General features: G+C 36.4%; 1 protein-coding gene across 1 annotated transcript; it reads right to left on the minus strand.

Annotated features, from left to right (window-relative positions):
* Positions 1–1,329: 1,329 nt before the first annotated feature.
* Positions 1,330–11,897, minus strand: LOC114827523 (laccase-15-like). Its single transcript, XM_029109433.2, has 6 exons — positions 11,718–11,897; positions 11,456–11,607; positions 11,071–11,318; positions 10,611–10,739; positions 9,503–10,447; positions 1,330–1,760 (listed from the first exon to the last, which is right to left on the minus strand). The coding sequence occupies exons 1-6, from the start codon at positions 11,823–11,825 to the stop codon at positions 1,633–1,635; spliced, it is 1,710 nt and encodes a 569-aa protein (XP_028965266.1). The 5' UTR covers positions 11,826–11,897; the 3' UTR covers positions 1,330–1,632.
* Between the last annotated feature and the right edge of the window lie 8,151 nt (positions 11,898–20,048).

A 20,048-nucleotide genomic window follows, 5' to 3' on the forward strand; every position in this document is an offset into this window, starting at 1 on the left:
CCGCAAAATCTTATGTTATACTTAGCGAAAATATGAATAAACTCTTAAGTGTTAGTGAATCTATTGTTTTGATGAGATACGCATTTTGCGAAACTAGTTTCAACGATCCAACCGTCAAACTTGTTCGTATATGCTTCGAGATTGCATATGCCAAAAATTGCAAAAAACAAACATTCAGAGATCAAGTAACGGGACAAAACTTTTCGACGGTTATAAACGAAAAATCACAATTTAACGGTTATTTTAACTCCGATTTTGATGATTTTTTACAGCTACACTCCTTGACCCTATATAAATACAATGAATGAATTCGATCTTCAATTTAAAATATTTACACTAGTGGATACCACAAAATCTTATGTTATACTTGATGAAAGTATGAATAAACTCTTAAGTGTTAGTGAATCTATTGTTTTGATGGGATACGCATTCTACGAAACTAGTTTCAACGATCCAACCGTGAAACATGTTTGTATATACTTCGAGATTGCATATGCCAAAAATTGCAAAAAACAAACATTCAGAGATCAAGGAACAAGACAAAATTTTTAAACGGTTATAAACGAAAAATCACGATTTAACGGTTATTTTAACTCCGATTTTGATGATTTTTTACAGCTACACTCCTTGACCCTATATGAATACAATGAATGAATACGATCTTCAATTTAAAATATTTACACTAGTGGATACCACAAAATCTTATGTTATACTTAATTAAAGTAAGAATAAACTTTTAAGTGTTAGTGAATCTATTGTTTTGATGCGATACGCATTATACGAAACTAGTTTCAACGATCTAACCGTCATACTTGTTTGTATATGCTTCGAGATCGCATACGCCAAAAATTGCAAAAAAAAAAACATTTAAAGATTAAGTAACGGGACACAACTTTTCGACGGTTATAAACGAAAAATCATAATTTAACGGTTATTTTAACTCCGATTTTGATGATTTTTTACAACTACACTCCTTGACCCTATATGAATACAATGATTGAATTCGATCTTCAATTTAAAATATTTACACTAGTGAATACCTCAAAATCTTATGTTATACTTAATGAAAGTACGAATAAACACACTAGTGGGTCACTTTCATTAAGCTTTGAGTTCTATTGGCAATGTTTAAACTTTTGAGAAAGGCTTCACAACCTTGAAAACAAAAACACTTTCATTTTGCATATCCTTGCACATTTAATATTTGTAATAGATTAGTAGTGTATGGATGTATTTTTTATGAGGCTCTTATTTTCGAGTGTAGATGTAGTACTTAAGCGACAAATGTGTTTTAATGTTTTGAACTAATATTTATGTGACAATGTGTGGTATGTGTAAATTTAAGAAAAAAAATATATTTTTCTTAACGGGTCATAATGGGTCATAACGGGTCGGGTAAAGTGACCCGACCTGTTAAGGACCCGTTAAGATAACAGGTGTGACACGACACGACCCATTAAGATAACAGGTGTTACATGAAAACGACACGAATACGACTGACACGACCTGTTTGCCAGGCCTAGATCATGCCCACATACACGTTCTTTGTTTTTTCGTTTGTGTTTGTTTCCCTTTTTTTATTTTAATTTTTTGGGATCATATAGTGAATAATTTATAGAACTTATATCAAATTTAACAAGGTGGCATTCTGGGTGGCGGCGGCAGCAACTTTTCCTCATGTTTTCCGTTCTTTACAATGAGAACGGTGTTCATTCCCCAGGTTAAGTGACGCTCCAAATGGCAATGCATTAACCACACTCCTGCATTTTTTTTTTCAGAAAAGAAAGATTGAAAATTAGGATGAAAAATTTATCAATCCCATATATTAAACAAATGTTAACTAGTTGTCGATGAGATTAGGAGAAGAAAAAAAAAGCATGCGGCCACATTCTCGTCACTTATGTTTGTTGTTGACGTGTTAGACATAAAAGTTCGTCACAAGTGTAGGAACGTGTGAGAATGTGAAAAAATATGGAAGAGGATCCTCTCCTGAGCATTGTATGGGGATCCTCATGACCAGACCATCTGGACCGTTCAAATTTAATCCAATGGCTCCAAACAGGGGGACTCTCTAAAAGTTATAATAATTGCAACCGTTGGATTAAATTTGAACGGTCCAGATGATCTGGTCATGAGGATCCCCATACAATGCTCAGGAGAGGATCCTCTTCCAAAAAAAATCACACATATACAAAAAAATGTCACCATGTTGTAAACATTCCTAGTTTAAGTGTGATTGTATAAATCCTGGATTAGATTTGATTCTAGTTATCCTTTTCTATTGTATCTTGTATTCCTTGGGGATGAAGGAATATCCTTTCTCTTTATATTACTATAAATAAATGCACAATGTAGAAGGGATAACAACACACATTCCCCTACAATTCTACAAACACATCTCTCTCTCTTCTTCTCCTTGCCGCCGACCACCCTAAATATTGTCAGATAAAATAGGCTACAACACGTTATCAACACATTTTTACTTCTGCGCTTAGGAATCTGACGCTAGAGAATTTTTCTGCATCAAACCAGTTCATCCATATCATCATGCAATCAGGTTCTTTCAAAACAACGGTTTTTAACTCGATATTTTTGCAACCTTGATAGCATGAACATTCACCATGATACATGACCCAACTTCACGTTTTACGAATTTTAGATTCTACATAAATTGTGTATGCCTCGTAATCATAATTGTTGAATTTTTTGAATTTGATAGTGGTTATGAATTGCATCAAATATATTTGTATATGCATCAAATTGAATTCAATTAACATATTATTGTTTTGAATATGCATATAATTGAATTATATATGAATTAAAAAAAAAATTGGGAACCTAGGGTTCTTTCGAACCCGTGACCACCATCCTGCAGATGGGTTTCCCCAAGCCAAGCCGAGAGCCTGCAACTCTCTTTCTCCCTAGAAAACCCACAGAGCCAGAAGCTCCGAGTCTCAAAACCTGACACCTTTCATGGTGTCCTCGACCATGGCATGGCCTGTAGCCATTGCCTTGAACCTTTGGTTCATGTTGCTGACGACCAGAAGTCGTCCCACGTAAAAAAAATTGGACTGAGATTCGCTGGAATCTTGTCAGAATTTTTTTTTGAAATTCTGATTCAATTTTTCTAGGGTTTGATTGAAACGATTGAGATTTTAATATCTCCAAGTTGTAATCATAGTTGAAAACACCCCGAAAGGGTACCCCCGAGTCTTCCCGTCCAAGATTTGGCCACCTGCAGTGGCGGCACCAATCACCTTCTCCAGTGGAATCACCTAGCCTCGCTAGGATTTCTTGGATCAAGCCTGACCCCAAATTTTTTGGGCCTGGCCTTGACTCAGGCTGAAAAACATAAAGTTTTTTTTCTTTTGGGCTCGCCACTGCAACCCCAGTTCGACCCACTCATTTTTCGGCCCAGCGCTGCATCACACCAATCCAAATGGGCTTTGGTGTTCTCCCGTGCCTAGCGCTGCAGCGGAACCCAGCCCGTGCAACTGCTGTGCTTTCGCTGCATCGTGATTCAAACGATTGAGGCCTTCTTTGGGCCTCTGCCACCTGGGCCTACGTCTGCAGCCTAACCCTATGCATACGGGCTTATTGCCCTGTCTCGGCCCGACTTATTTCCAGCCCAGATTGGGCTTGGACCCCTCGACACCCATGCTTATGTATTCTTTTTGGGCCCCGAATTTTATTTGCCTAATTATTTTAGGCCCAATGGGTTTTATATTTTTTCACCCACACTTTAACTTGGCCTGAAGACCAAATAAATTCAATTATAATTATAAACCTAAAATTATATTTTTCGCATATTCTTGTTGCATATTTTGTTTGCATATATATTTGTGTTTGCTTGCAAGAATATATGAACCTGAAGTTCAAAATTATTTTGAAACCTGAAGTTTCTTATAAACATGCCTTGTTTGAAAACCTGAAGTTTTTCATTTAAACACATCACCCATAAAAACCCGAAGTTTTTCATGCAAAATTAAACCAAATCGTGTCTATTAGAACCTGTATGTTCTACTCCTATGTGAATGGATTGATTTTTCTCCATTACATTAACCACATCTTGTCCATCTATTTTGTGATAGGAACATGTCGAATTTGAACAAACTCGATTTCACCACTTTAGAGGTCTCTGGAAGGAACTACCTCAAGTGGGTCCAAGATGTGAAGCTCCACCTCATTGCAAAGAACTTGTGTCCTGCCATTGAAGAAGCAATAGACGAGCCTGTTGGTGAAGCTGGAAAAGCTACTGCTATGATCTTCATTCGAAGACATATTCATGACACTCTGCAAATTGAATATCTTGCTGAGGAGAATCCACATGCACTATGTGTTGCTTTAGCTGATCGTTTTGATCACCAAAAGGACATATTTTTGCCTGAAGTAAGACACGACTGACAACATTTGCACTTCCAAGACTTTAAGTCTGTGAATGAATATAATTCTGAAGTTTATTGAATCCGATCACTTCTCAAGTTTTGCAATGAAACTTTGACTGAAGAAGATCTCTTGGAGAATACCTATTCGACCTTCTCTGCTTCTAATATTGTCTTGCAGCAACAATATAGAGCTCAAAAGTTCACTAAGTTATTGGATTTGATCTCTGTTTTACTTATCGCTGAAAAGTAGAACCAGCTGTTGATGAAGAATCATCAAGCTCGACTTACTGGGGCGACTGCTATGCCTGAAACACATTATAGCAATCACCAATGCCCAAAACGCCAAAGAGGGAGTGGTAGGGGCGGCCAGAAGCCATCCCACCAAGGTCAATAGAGTCAAGGCCCATCCAAGGGAGGAAACAAAGCCTAGAAGTGCCCAAACCTCGCTCTCAAGGCCCCAAACTTCAAGAATAAAGGCAAAGCACTTGAAACCATGGATGCGGACATGTGCTATCGCTGTGGTTCAAATGACCATTGGTCCCGTGTTTGCCGAGCTCCCATGAAGGTTGTAGATGAATATCATTCTCGTCGTAAGAAGTTTGAATCAAACTTCATGCAAGTGGACGAACCGGAAACTATAAAGATGGAGGTTTCTGATTTTCAGGCGGATACCACCCTTAGGGAAGATTAGAATCTTAGACATAGACTTATTTTTAGTTGAAATAAGACAATTGGGGCTGAATTCCACCTAGTGGCCTAACCCCTCTTTCGTTTTTGGTTGATTTTTGAACAATTTTCCTTTCTGTTTGGATTATTAGTTGGTGATTTGTTTTGGATATTAAGTTTTAATCCTTGAATAAATGAAAATATTTTGAATTGATATTTGTTTTTATAATAAACTTTTATGCATGTGACCGATTCAAATTAATTCTTCATTTTAGGTATGACTAGTAGGAAAGTTAGTTGTCTGGCAGATAGTGTAACCACGCACACAATTTTGCATGAACGCATCTATTTTACTAACTTTATACCTAAGAATGCACCTCTGACAACCCTCTTAGGCCCATCCAACCTGATAGAAGAGTACGTTAAGGCTGTATAATGTTGTCTAATGGTACAATCTTGACCATTTCTGAGGCACTCTATTCTCCACGTTCCGGAAGAACGTTGTTAAGTTTCAAGGATGTTAGAGATAACAATTACCACGCTGAAACCCACGTAGAAAACAAAGTTGAATTTCTGTGCATAACTTCCTACGAATAAGGCCAGAAGCGTATTTTAGAGAAGCTGAAACGTATCCCAAGTGGTTTGTTTACTACGACCATACGCCCCATTGAATACCACTATGTGGCCCGCCCTACTATTGGGACCGCGCACCAAATTACACTTTGGCATGATCGTTTGGGACATCCTGGACGAATAGCGATACGTCGTATCCTTAAATCTTCACATGGGCATCCACTAACCTAAAGTTTAGGTTCGATCCAAGGAATCACATGTCAAACATGTTCGATGGGAAAGCTTATTACTAAGCCTTCTTATGACAAGATTCATTCGAATCCTTCCATTTTTCTACAACGGATTCAGGGGGACATTTGTGGACCTATTCACCATTCTTGCGGACCAGTTATATACTTTATGGTTTTGGTTGACACTTCTACACGTTGGCCACACGTGTGTTTGTTGTCCACAAGGACTGCTGCATTCTCCAAACTGTTGGCTTAGGTTATCAAGCTCAGGGCTCACCACCCTGATTATCCGATCAAATCTATTCGATTGGATAATGCTGGAGAATTCACATCTAAAACTTTTGATGACTATTGCATGTCGGTTGGGGTTGAAGTTGAACATCATGTACCCTATGTTCACACCCATAAAGGCCTGGCAGAGGCTTTCATTAAGCGCTTACAAATGATTGCTCGATCGTTGGTCTACGTACTAAGCTCCCGATTGCTGCTTAGGGTCATGCAATATTGCACGCAGCAAAGTTGGTCCGCCTGAGACTTGTTGTGACACAACCATTTAGTGCCCTTCAGTTGGTTACCGGATACGAACCCAACATATTGCATCTGCATGTTTTTAGTTGTGTGATATATGTGCCGATCTCACCACCCTTACGTACAAAAATGGGGCCTCAACGAAGGATAAGAATCTATGTCGAAGATGATTCTCCTTCCATTATTCGTTATTTAGAACCTTTAACAGGTGATCTGTTTACTGTTCGTTTCGCGGATTGTCACTTCTATGAGACAGTCTTCTCGTCGTTAGGGGGAGATAAAAATGTCAACATTTTTGAAGAAAGACGCGAAGTATTGTGGACGACTCCCACTTTGTCTCATTTAGATCCTCGCACTGCTCAGTTTGAAACTGAAGTGCAGTGCATATTAGATCTCCAGAGCATAGCTTAGAGCATGCCAGATGCTTTCACCAATCTAGCGCGCGTGACAAGATTACATATTCCAACTGTGAATACGCCTGCAAAGATAGATGTACCAAATGTACGACAGACTGCCCTTTTGGAAGCCCGAGACGCCAATCTTGGTGATCCACGTACATTAGTGGCTAGCCAATCATCTGCCCCTACACAAAAGCGTGGCAGACCCCTTGGTTCAAAGGATTCACACTTTCGGAATAGGAAAACCACGACATAAGGTAAGGTCCTGAAGAACCGTGAAATTTTGGTTTATTATGCTATCTTGGATGATGTGTGGCGTAGAAATGAGATGATTGTCGACGATGCCTTAGCATTTACAGAAGCTACTGAGATCATGTTGAGCGATGACATTGAACCGCGTTCCGTTGATGAATGTCAACGTAGAACTGATTGGTCAAACTGGATACAAGTAATCCAAGTCAAACTTGATTCGCTTGTGAAACGTAAGGTGTTTGGACTTGTAGCTCCTACTCTTCAACATGGGAAGCCCGTTGGCTACAAGGGGGTTTTCGTTCGGAAGTGTAATGAGAAGAACGAAATTGTGAGTTACAAAGCTCGTCTTGTTGCACAAGGCTTCTCACAACGCCCCGGGATTGACTATGATGAAACCTATTCACCCGTTATGGATGTAATTACTTTTCGCTACCTTATCAGTTTGGTAGTTTCCGAAAAATTGGATATGCAGCTGATAGACGTAGTAACCATGTATCTCTATCTGGATCTTGATACGGAAATCTATATGAAAGTTCCCGAATGACTTACATTGACTGGTTCAAATATTTCCAAACCCCGGAACACACTCTCAATTCGGCTGAGGTGTTCATTCTACGGTTTGAAACAATCCGGAAGAATGTGGTATAACCGTCTAAGTGAGTATTTGAGTAGTTAGGGATATGTGAACAACAAACGATACCCTTGTGTGTTCATTAAGAAGTCACATTCTGGATTTGCGATTGTTGTAGTATATGTCGATGACATGAATCTTATTGGAACTCCTGAAGAGCTCGCGAGAACTGTTGCACACCTGAAGTCAGAATTTGAGATGAAAGATCTAGGTAAGACTCGATACTGTCTCAGTCTCGAGATAGAGCATTGTTCAGATGGAATTCTATTACATCAATTGAACTACACCCAAAAAATGTTGCGCCACTTTAATGAGGATAAAGCGAAGTCTTCGAGTACTCCTATGGTTGTTCGTTCGCTAGATGCAAAACAAGATCCCTTTCGTCCGAAGGAGGATGATGAAGAGATTTTGGAGTCTGAAGTTCCTTATCTAAGTATGATAGGCGCTTTATTGTACTTAGCTCAATGCACTAGACCCGACATCTCCTTTGATGTTAATCTTTTGGCAAGATACAGTAATGCACCTATACGCTGACACTGGACTAGCGTGAAAGACATCTTTCGTTACCTTAAAGGTACTACGAATTTGGGCTTGTTCTATCCCTACAAATCCTCGAATGGTGCCGCACCCTATGCTCTTCAAGTTGATTCTCACCTTGTTGGTTATGCCAACGCATGATACTTATCTGATCCGCACATGGCGCGCTTTCAAACGAGTTATATCTCTATCGTTGGAGGCACTGCAATCTCTTGGAGGTCAACTAAACAAACCTTAGTTGCCACTTCGTCTAACCATGTTGAAATTCTTGCCTTACATGAAGCAACTCAGGAATGCTTTTGGTTGAGAGCAGTAGTGGGCCATATTCGAAGCTCCTGTGATCTTCATCCCGCCGTTGATGTCTCGATGACGATCTTTGAAGACAACGCAGCTTGCATCGAACAGCTCAAGAAGGGTTACATCAAATGAGACAACACCAAGCACATTGCGTTGAAGTTTTTCTTTTCACATCAGCAACAAGAGCATCAGAAGATTGAGGTCAAGCAAATCCGTTCACAAGACAATCTGGCCGACCTCTTCACCAAATCACTGCCGAAGACGACGTTTCAGAAGCTTGTTCATGGAATTGGTATGTGTAAACTTTCTAAGTTGTAACTTTGCTATTTCTCTTTGGAATTATGTCAAACTCAGAGGGAGTAGATACTTGCTTGATCTTAATGTACTATTTTTCCCAACGATTAGGAGCATTTTTCCCACTGGGTTTTTGCTACCTAACTAGGTTTTAACAAGACACTTACTTTGGGTTGGTCATATCCCCGATGACGTCCCGTAAACGTTTATTTGACTTTTGCATTTCTCACCATTTTTCCTTAGACTATGGATTTTGTCCCTCCTCGGGTTTTTGCCATAGCCTTAGGGTTTTTTTAGTGAGACTTACTACTTATGCAAGTTCCTATCTTATTGAGAATAAGCGTTATTCCTTAGAATCGGTGCCAATGAGTCGACTTCCTCAACTTTTGCATGATGCTAAATCTACCTTGAGTATTTACACACTCAAGGGGGAGTGTTGTAAACATTCCTAGTTTAAGTGTGATTGTGTAAATCCTATATTAGATTTTATTCTAGTTATCCTTTCCTATTTGGGAATGAAGGAATATCCTCTTTCCTTATATTACTATAAATAAAGGCACAATGTAGGAGAGATAACAACACACATTCCCCTACAATTACCATATAGTTGTGCCCAAATTTGGCACGTTAGCATCAATTTGGCAATATTAGTCTCTGATAATTAATTTTATTAAGATTAATCATTTAATGACTGACTTTAGGAATACTTACCCGGATTGTCGGCTTTGAATCTGATGGCAGTCCAACCACTTATGGGCACAGTGGCAGTGTTCCTCATAGGAGGATCAACGAGATTGTAATTTAATGGGTCCTGATTTTCGTCGAAGTTCCCTGGCCCTCGTCCTACTATAAAGAAGCTATAGCCGTGCAAATGCATTGGATGATCTATCGGTGCAGTCACAATCGTCCCTTGAAAAACAATTTCCACATTTGCTCCGTATTTAATAACTTTCACCTTTGTCGCTTTCTTTGGTATCTGTACTAGGAATGGTAGGGTTTCACCGGTAAAATTAAACACCAGCGGTGGAGAATTTGGGAACCCCATTTTGTAGACCCCATGAATGTGATAGTAGTAGGCTTCTAGGATGTCTACTGTTGTGGGGGTTACAAAGCTTATATTGTTCATGCTAGCGGATAGGCGGGTGCCATTTGGAGCACATGAATTGTTGGGGCATGGCAATGTGTTGACTGAAATTGTGGTGAGTATTCTTCTGGTGATGTTTAACGGGACATCAATTGGGTGGTCTTTATTAGCAAGGCTTCTAAGGCTATCAAGGAAATTGAAGGCCGAATTTGTGTCGTTGTAGTACGGAAGGTAAGGGAATACTGGAGTTGAAAACGGAGTGGAGTTACCACTGTATCGTAATATTGCTGTGGTTGTGGTGTTGTCAAAGGCAATAGAAGGACTGCTTGAGTAAGCCCTAGCAGCCATGTAATATTGACCAACTTGTTGGTTCGTGAGCAACAAGGCATCCATGGTTTGTCCTGGGGATATTGTGACATAATCTCTTGCCACCGGCTTTGTGTAGCTCCCGTCTACTCCCACCACTGTGAGGTTATGTTGAGCAACTGAGAAGAAGAGAATGCTATTCATTGCCGCGTTTACAAGTCTGAGCAGATGGGTCTTGTTTTGATCAACAAAGAGTTTGAATGTATCTGCAAAATTAAAGAAGTGGATTGAAGAAATTTGAAAAAGTCTAAATTACTCGAAGTAGCCTTTAATTAATAGTTGTTCACATCCACAAAGTGAAAGTAGGTCACGTGCAAGACTTGACTCAAAATAGCATGCTGCGGAGAGATGCAAAATAGTTGTATATACCTGGACCTGAGCAAGGATAGAGGTCTCCGGGCTGTCCATTTATGGTGTGAGCATCGGAAACATTGGGTTCTCCTCCGTTTCTAACGAATTCTTCCAACACTGCCATTACATCGCTCTTCCACCACTGGCCTGCGTTTTCAACAAGTTTAAGCTGTTTGTTCAAGAGACTCCATTATTAAGTATACGTATGCCTATATTTATACTTAATTACTCAGTAAATTTAGGATTGCTTGTGCTCAAATTTATTTCTTTTTCCACATATGTAAGCCGGTGAGTTTAGGGTTATTGTCCTTATTTTTGGTGATCGGGAATTGATATATATGTAGCTCCTCGTTTAAACAATGGCTTTGATACCATGTAAACTATGAGTTGGAGAGGCCAATATGTATTACACAGCCCAATCGACTGGGGTTCCGTTATATAATTATTTGCCGTAATTTAGTTTGCTTAAGAAAAGCACCTAATATTATTGGCACTTCTTCGTGATCAGGTTTAGGAAATGGATAGCTAGCTCCTCGTTTTGGATAGACAATGATTGCTCCATGAACTGTGGCTCTTGACCAGTCACTGTGTGCATGCCACCAGATGGTTCCCTCCTCTTCTGAAAATATAATCTTTTGTGTGAAATTATCCCCAGGTTGAATTGGACATTGCGTGATGTATTCAGGGCCATCTGACCATGGATTCCTTGGTTGCCTTACTCCATGCCTGCGAGCAAAAATTGCATTTTATTTTACAACTTCTTGCTCCAATTTGTTTACTGAGCCATATACAGACTTAATTTAAACTAATTAATTAGTTAAATTACATAGGAAGTCACATATTGCATGTTAATTATATATTACCAGTGAATTGTGATGTTGTGGCTGCCTTCGTTGTGGACATTAACATAAACTGTATCACCTTTGTGAGCTCGTAAAACTGGTCCAGGAAATTTTCCATTTACTGTTAATATTTTCTTAGAGCTACACAGCCTTGTATACGTAGCTTCTTTCACCTGCAAATCCAAAATATACAGAGTAACTTGAAGAAAAACTCAAAAAAATAATAAAAATAAAAGATAGGCATGCACGAATGCACTTGAAGTTGAAGAAAGCATGTACATACCACCCAATGATACTGGTTCGATGCAGTACAATCAAATGAGAAGAAGTATAGTAGTAGTAATGATAAAATTTGCACGATTCCAGCACTATCTCTCTTTCCAGACCACATAATTTTTATTCTGCTTTTGCTTCTACTTAAAACACATCTGAAAGCATTCACTTGGTCAATTTATAGAAGTTGTAGTACATCAAGTTAAAGAACAAATGTATTTTCCATTTTTTATAATTATCTCAATGATAGTGAAGTTATAGATAAACATGAAAATTTGTACATGGATTGGTCACCTACAAAAGTTTACGTATATTGATGGGATAATACTTTAGTACTCACTAGTTAGTACCATATATATTCACTTTTTAATTTGGCTCAATCAAAATATGTCATATGTTTTTTGTTTTTAAAAGTCCAAGAAAAATTAAATAACATATGCACTATTTTTTTTAAACAATAAAAGTTATTAAACACGCCTTATAATATTATTGGACCACATCTAAAATGTGAGTATATAAAGTACTAACTAGTGAGTATCTAAATATTATTCTATTTGACGCTATATTTACTCTTTTTTTGCAGTTTTTCATGCAATTAAGTTGTGGAACCGGAACATTTCAATTTTTTAATATTACTATGTTGCTTATTATTATTATTTTTACATAAAAACAAAGAAATAAGTTAATTTAGTCAATACAGCTCACTATACAGCTATTTGGACCACTGTCCCTTTTTCGTAAATGTGGTAACATTCTTCTTTAAATATATATGATTGTATCAAAAAATTTGTGATAAAAATAAGGAAAAATTACACATAGAGGATACTTTAATATTTAATTTTTTTATTAAGACAACATGCTTTTAACATTTTAAGGAGAGACAAAAGTTAATAGATGACATCATTGACCTTTTTTTTCTTTAGAGTGTAAATTATAAAAATACCCAAACGACTACAATTCTTTGCTTGACAAGGGCCTACAATTCTCCGGAGGGTATTGATCGAGTTCACATGTATCCCCACCTTGCCCAACTTGAAGTTGTAATCAAAGTCGAAAAGCAAGCCGCAATGGATTTGATTCGTGACAAGAAAAAGGAAAGAGCTTGGATATGCATGTCCCTTCATGCATTTACTAATACTATTCTAAGTCATGCATGAAACCTACACATTTGTCCCTTCATGCCACTTGGATATATATGTCCCTTCATGCCACTTGGTTATAAGCAAACATCATGCATTTACTAATACTATTCTAAGTCATGCTTGGTTATAAACAAACATCATGCACATCATGCATTTACTAATACTATTCTAAGTCATGCTTGGTTATAAGCAAACATCATGCATTTACTAATACTATTCTAAGTCATGCATGAAACCTACACATTTGTCCCTTCATGCCACTTGGTTATAAGCAAACATCATGCACAGGTTGTTTACTAATTAGTATTACTACTATTAAGCTTGTATCATGACCGTTTTCTTTCTGTTATTCATACGCCCAAGACATTGTAAGAAATAATGTTGATTATTCAAAACGAATCAACAACTAGTTGCACAGGGTCACAGTCAATGATACTCCCAACTTGATAAAAAAAGAAAAAAAAAGGAAGTCTGACTTCCAAACTAAAATAAAATGTATAAATACAGAAAATTGTTATTAGCACTTCAAAAATTTCATTTGGCACTCCAAACTTTTTATAATTAGAAAGAAAAATACGCTTGTGCAAAGAGTAGAATGAGATTTTTGGAGTGCTAATAACAGTTCCCTAAATATGTCATAACAAATACTGTATGTGGCATTGACTTAGACTTTCACGAATAGGCTTATAATTTTTGGTATCTAATAAATATCTAGATTGAAAATATCCATCGATCTACAAAATTTTCTCATGGAGGTACCCATTTTTTTGCCACAAATACCAATATAGAGGCTAAAAGACAATATGTTATTAAATTCATATGTGGTCGAGATATTTATGAATTCAATCATTAAAGCGCATAAGTTCAATGATACATTCAAGTTAGATCAATTCCCGAAATTTTGGTCAACAATAAAACTGCTTACCTATGAGTTCACCTATAAAACGTGCAAATGCAATATACTTTTTAACCACAGTTCTATGTATTGTGAATTTTTTTTCCGCAACTTTTGTGGCATATAGAGGCTAAAAGATACTACGATATCAAATTCATATATGGTTGAAATATTTATCAGTTTAATCATTAGAATGCATAAACTCAATTACACATCCATGTTAGATCAATTCCCGAAGTTTTGCTCCACAATAAAAACTGCATAGCTATAAGATTCTCATGGTTTCGACAAAAAGTTATCATGGACATACCCATTTTTCTACCATAGATAGGAATATAGAGGCTAGAAGATTCTCATTTAATTGAAACATACCAAACTCATTAAACACTCTAACCAGAAGCTCATACCGATTGTGGAGCCAAAAATAATCACAAGGCGACACATGAATTTTTGGGTTAAAGGGACAAAATTACCCTCAAGGCATACCCGGATTCTTACACGCGAGTAGTGGGCAATCAACCCTCAACCAAGTCAAAAGTGCCCAAAATAGGTAATAATTCAAAACATATTTCATCCATCCTCATCAAATCCTCTCCACAAGGTAAACCCCCAAAACATTCCTTTCAAAATTATATTAATTAGCCAATTAATTGATTTATTACCTAATTAATCTATTAATTGGCTAATTAACTACAAATTACACCCAAAAATGCCACAAAGGGCTGGTCACCATCTCTCCAAAGGGGACCGGCCATGCCCTATATATACCACCCCATTTTCTCTAAAAACCTAAGTTCTACACTCTTGCTAAATTCTCTAAATTCTCCAAACACTTTTCCCTCAAATTCTAACTTTGGCATTGGAGGTTCTTCGGCCAAAGCGCCCCACTCCCCCCAATTCATCATGGGCGTGTGACGCTCTTGGCCTTGACCTAAGGTGTTGTTTGTTTTGTAGGTGCAATTTTGTCCAGGAACAAGGAGGAAGAAATTTGCATCCACACCGATTATTAAGCTAGTTAGTGCTCTAGAAATTTAGAGATGTCAAATGATGAATAAAAGGAAGAGGAAGAGGTTTGGATGACTACAGAGGACTAGATGGGGGTGCAGAATGACAACCATGGGAGATGGAAGGATTTTTTTAAAGAGAGAGAGAAGGGGATTTGCTCCATGGAGATGATGGACTGTTTAGAGTTTTATTTTTTATTTTTAAGTATATTGAGTTGGGTGTAAAAAGAAGTTTGATTGAGTTGAGTTTTGATAAGTAAAGGCGGTTTCGGAAATAATGTTGGGTGTAAATAGATAATGATAGATAAATCAAATACAATGTGGATATAAAAAGTAAGTTGGGTGTTGAGATACAAAATATGGGTTCAAATAAAATTTCCCTATTAATTTTGTTAGAGTTGTGAGGGTTGTGTTATATTAATAGCCTTAAAGCCTTAGGAGTATGATTGATATTTTAAAACATTGTTTTTATGCTTTTAGGCTGAGCTTTAGTTGTTTTTATGTTTTTATCTCTCATTGACATGTTTAAAAACTAGTGGAGTTCTTTGAAATATAGTGAAATTTTTTGTCTCTATATATAAAACTCCCTAAAAATTAATAGATCTTTTCTTAGTTGGTGAAAATAATTATTATATATAGTCTTTGAATGACAAACTTATAATTTTCTACATATCTGAAGAATTTGGAAAGTCTATTACGATTAAATCATGGAAACTTTAACGAAAAGCTTCCTGTACTGTTCACTTTAACAAAAACCACATTTTTACACTAAAAAGTCAATCCTGGTACTATTTACTTTACCCTTTATTTTGTCCTTATCGTTAAAACTCAAAATTTTCAAGTTTTTTTCATTAGTTTTCCTTTAAATCATAGTTACACACATTACAGAAACCAATGGGAATTATTGGTTGGTGAATTTAGTCAGTGCCCCAACCTAATAGATGTCTAGGACGATTTTGCCTATATTTGGAATTGGAATGGCTCAACTAAGTTTTAAAGAGCATCTTAGCTGAACATATATACTGACAAGTTCTAGGCCATCAAAGTAGCCTTAATTTGTCGTGTTCAAGTTGTAGTCTAGCTAAGTTTTAAAGAACGTGTTTGCGACCTATGAGTACGTAAAACACTATAAATGGCCACAATACAATTTAAGCATCATGTCTCAGTTTAGTCTTTATTTTCAGCTAAGGTATTAATTTTAAGATTAGAATTGTATTTTGCTCTGAAAATGGGAGTTTGTCTAAACAAGTGGATAACCGCGATTGATTGACCGCCAATAATTTTAATTAAGGTGTCATTGCTCAAAATCTTATTAACTTGAATATTTTGATTGAAGGAAAAAAAATGTTAATTTTAGTACTAATTAAAAATTTACTAACCAATATTAATAAATTTTCCCTAAATTATGCAAAGATTAATATCAAATACGGATTTTTTACTTTTTACTCAAATTTGAATTGTGTGAAATATGATTAGATTTTTTATTTTTTAAACATAAAATGTTTTATTTTTTAAATATAGCTACGTTTTAAATTAAGAAAAAGGTTAAATTTTATAATAAATTATGGGTATATTATAGATTAAAAAAATAAATAGATATTACATTAAAAAAACAGATACAAACTTTATTATAAATATGGGTATATTATAGGTTAAAAAAAATTGAATATATAGATATTACATTAAAAAAATAGGTACATTTTACAAAAAAATTTGAGTACACATTATTATATAAAAAAGTGGTACACTTTTTACAAATAAAAGAAAAGAAATTATGGGTGCAAACAAAAGTTAACAAATATAGGCACAAATAAAAATTAAATATATGGTACAAATGAAAACTAAAAATAAAATTGGAACATTATATATAAAAAAAATTGGTACATTTTTAACAAATAAAAGAAAAGAGGTGCATTATAAATATATGAATAGTACACTATAACTAAATTATTGGTACAAATAAAAGAAAAGAAAGTATGGGTATACAAATAAAAGAAAAGAAATTATGGGTACAAATAAACTTAAAAAATATGGGCACAAATATAAATTAAATATATAGGTACAAATGAAAAGTAAAAAAAAAATTGTTACAAATTAAAAAAATGGTTGCAAATTAAAAAATAGGTAGAAATTAAAAAGTAGAAATATATTGACACACCCCGACCCTAAAATCAGGGCGTGCTGGCCGTCACGCCCTGATTTTAGGGTCGGGGTGTGTCATATATGGTACAATATTTAGCCATAAGTATAAATATACCAAATGAACCGTTTTTAATTATAAAAATTTAAATATGCTGATGTGTAAACCTTTTATTGTTGAAATAATGACATGAATAAAAACTAAAAACCTTAATCGAAAATTGAAAATGAATAAAGTTTTAATCAGTGATATGAGAAAATGAGGAATAAAAACCTAATTTTTCCTTTAATTAATTTGGTATGTTATGTTCCAAATTAGAGCTTATTTCTGGTATTATCTCATTCTCATCAATGTGGGTTGTGTTAAGACAAAATCCCAACCCTTCTCTCTCAAAATATACATGTGAACACAGAGACATTTTATTTTCATTGGTTTTTTATTGGGCAACTTTAGTTTCAATGATTAAAGAACTGTTATGCCACGAAAAACTTAGAAGGTCATCCAGTGAAGTGGGGTGACAAATGACAATAGCACACAAAGTCTCCCTACTATAATAGGGATATTTCTTTTTTCTTTTTAGCATATAAGAAGCAAAATGGATTGCTTGTTAGTCCAAGGGATTCTCAATGCGGCCCAATGGTGAAATCTATTCACTTGTAATTACGTGCTCGACCAATTATCTTTCAAAAAGTTAATTCTATCAGAATTCCCAACCAACTATTGACGACAAAATGAGGTGGCCCAAATCCCTTTCGTTTCATAAATACAAACATAAAAATACATGTAAATGTCTAAACAACGGGTTTATAAGTTTGAACCTCGTTGTAACAAATAATTACTTGTACTTCGCTTTCAAATAGGGTTTACGGGGTTCACTCCAACTTATAATTCTGTGGCTATTTTTAAGTCCCAGTTCAATGATTATTCTTGCAAAGCAACCCAATGAAAAACTATTTAGGCCAAACTGAAATACCATGTTATTTGTGTGTTGATTTGATAATTAAATGGATTGCCACCAAGCCTTAATTTTCTAATAAGAGAAAAATATTAAAATCAAAGAGTTCAAGTTTCTTATGCAGGTAGTTGAGCTCCTATACTCTAGGTATACACCATATATATCCAATAAGACACACATACGCATTGTATTAGCAAGATACGATATTTTACCAGTACATTGTCGAAAGAGATGTGCAGATTTCGACATTTGAAAACGAAAATGTTGAACACATTGTTCTATATATATATTGACACACCCCGACCGAAGTCGAGACATGCTGGCCGTCACGTGAGAGTGACGTAGCCATGTGCGCAAAGCGAAAGCGAATAAGAGTAAGGGAATATGAACAATTTAAAACCAAGCAACTAGCAATCCCAGATAAGAAAGGATGCTAATGAGAGTTTAAGTGTATAAATACACTTTCAGAGCCATAAGAAAATCTAGTTGTAGTCAAGTAGGACAATTACTAAGATACATCACCCTAAATCCTACTATTCAGATTCTGTCAGAACATCGTTGGATTCCTTGTGGCTACCAACTTTGCTACCTAAGACCTGGAGGGGCAAAAAACAAAGTTGAGTGGGTTAGTAAAATACATTTACATGAAAACCTTATTTTCCTTTGAATATACTAACCCCTCACCGTAAAACAAGTATAATTTTTCCCAATATCAAGATATAAGCATATGTATGCCATGCCAAAATATAACAAAGTAAGCAATTCAGGTAAGAATAAATTCATAGAAATATAACATGCTAGCCGGAACCCCTGTGGTAGTCTGTACAGCTAAATTCATAGCTCAAAATCAATCTAGCTGAAGTCATTACAATGACCTATACGGCAACATACTGCACAAGAGTAAGAACCAAACACAGAGGTCTGTACGACAATAATGGGTGTAATATAATCATGCTCAATACTACTCTCACATAATAGCCGGGCGATAAATCGCTAGTCACCTACGAGTCGGAACCATAAATAAGGTCTGTTCGACAAGACTGTGCACTTAAATTGGATCCAATATGAGCATGTAGTGCGGGAGGTGACATAATAAACAGGCCTGTATCATATCTCTGGCTAAATCACAATCACCCTAGGTGCAGTTTTATGAGCTCAACGTTATTCAATCACATATCACATCATCGACAATTCACATAACCAAACATAACTTACCTGAGCTTACCTGAGCCTCCACATCACCCCATTTATATATATATATAACACCACATATCAAATCATATATGAATTACAAAACTATATGCATGGCATTCATGGCATGGCATTTAAATCACATTTCTTTTAAATACGTTTTTTGGGAAAAACGTCAAGTATATATATATATATTGAAAATAACTGCCCACTCACAGATATGTCGATGGGTCGTAGCCCCCGAGCCTCGATTGATTACACACGTCCTGAGAATAGGCCTCACCTATAGGCGTAATAACCGAATAAACGTTATTTAATGCACATAACCAACAATAGGTAATAACTGCTTATATATTGCTTAAATTGGGTATATGAATATACCACAGTGACCTACCCAAACTTAGGATCATCCCCAAATTTTTAAAATAATTTTCTGACCCCACACGTGCCGGCGAGTGCACGGACCTATGCGCCCCCATGTGCGGCCACGTGACAAGCATGCTGACGGCGTCAGTCAACGCTGTCAGGAATATTCCGTTAAATCCTAACGGAATCCGTCCAAACTAACTGACGACGTCAGAATATTCTGTCAATCCTGACGGAATATTCCGTCGTCTTCAACCTCAGACTCCGGCGACCGTCGCCGACGTTAGAAAACTGGAAAATTTTCTAAACCTTGTATCTTCGTCGATTTTCATCCAAATTACATGAAATTTAAACCATTTTAAAGATCTCATCAATATGAACAAAACCATACCTTTTTTGAGTCCTAAAACCCACGGGATTCGCCGAAAAACTCCACGATATTCCGGCCAAACCTGCAACTCAACGTTCTGGCTATTCCGACGTCCAAAATCATCCAACGAACCACTCCTAAACTCGTGAGGACCTCCTTAAGCTCTCTATGAGCTTAAAATTTCCAAAAACACAAGATTTAACGTTTCACGAGTTTTCATGAGTTTTCGAGGGTTTCCTTACCTAAAAATGGTACCTTTGAACTCGTATGGTCCTCAC

Source organism: Malus domestica, chromosome 10 (genome assembly GCF_042453785.1).
Source record: "Malus domestica chromosome 10, GDT2T_hap1".
Taxonomy (NCBI): Eukaryota; Viridiplantae; Streptophyta; class Magnoliopsida; order Rosales; family Rosaceae; genus Malus; species Malus domestica.

Coding starts and splice junctions, on each gene's coding strand:
- LOC114827523 (XM_029109433.2), bottom strand. CDS start 11,825: ATGTGGTCTGGAAAGAGAGATAGTGCTGGAATCGTGCAAATTTTATCA. Junction 11,608..11,717: donor CGAACCAGTATCATTGGGTG/GTATGTACATGC, acceptor TTGGATTTGCAG/GTGAAAGAAGCTACGTATAC. Junction 1,761..9,502: donor ATTCAAAGCCGACAATCCGG/GTAAGTATTCCT, acceptor AAAAAAATGCAG/GAGTGTGGTTAATGCATTGC.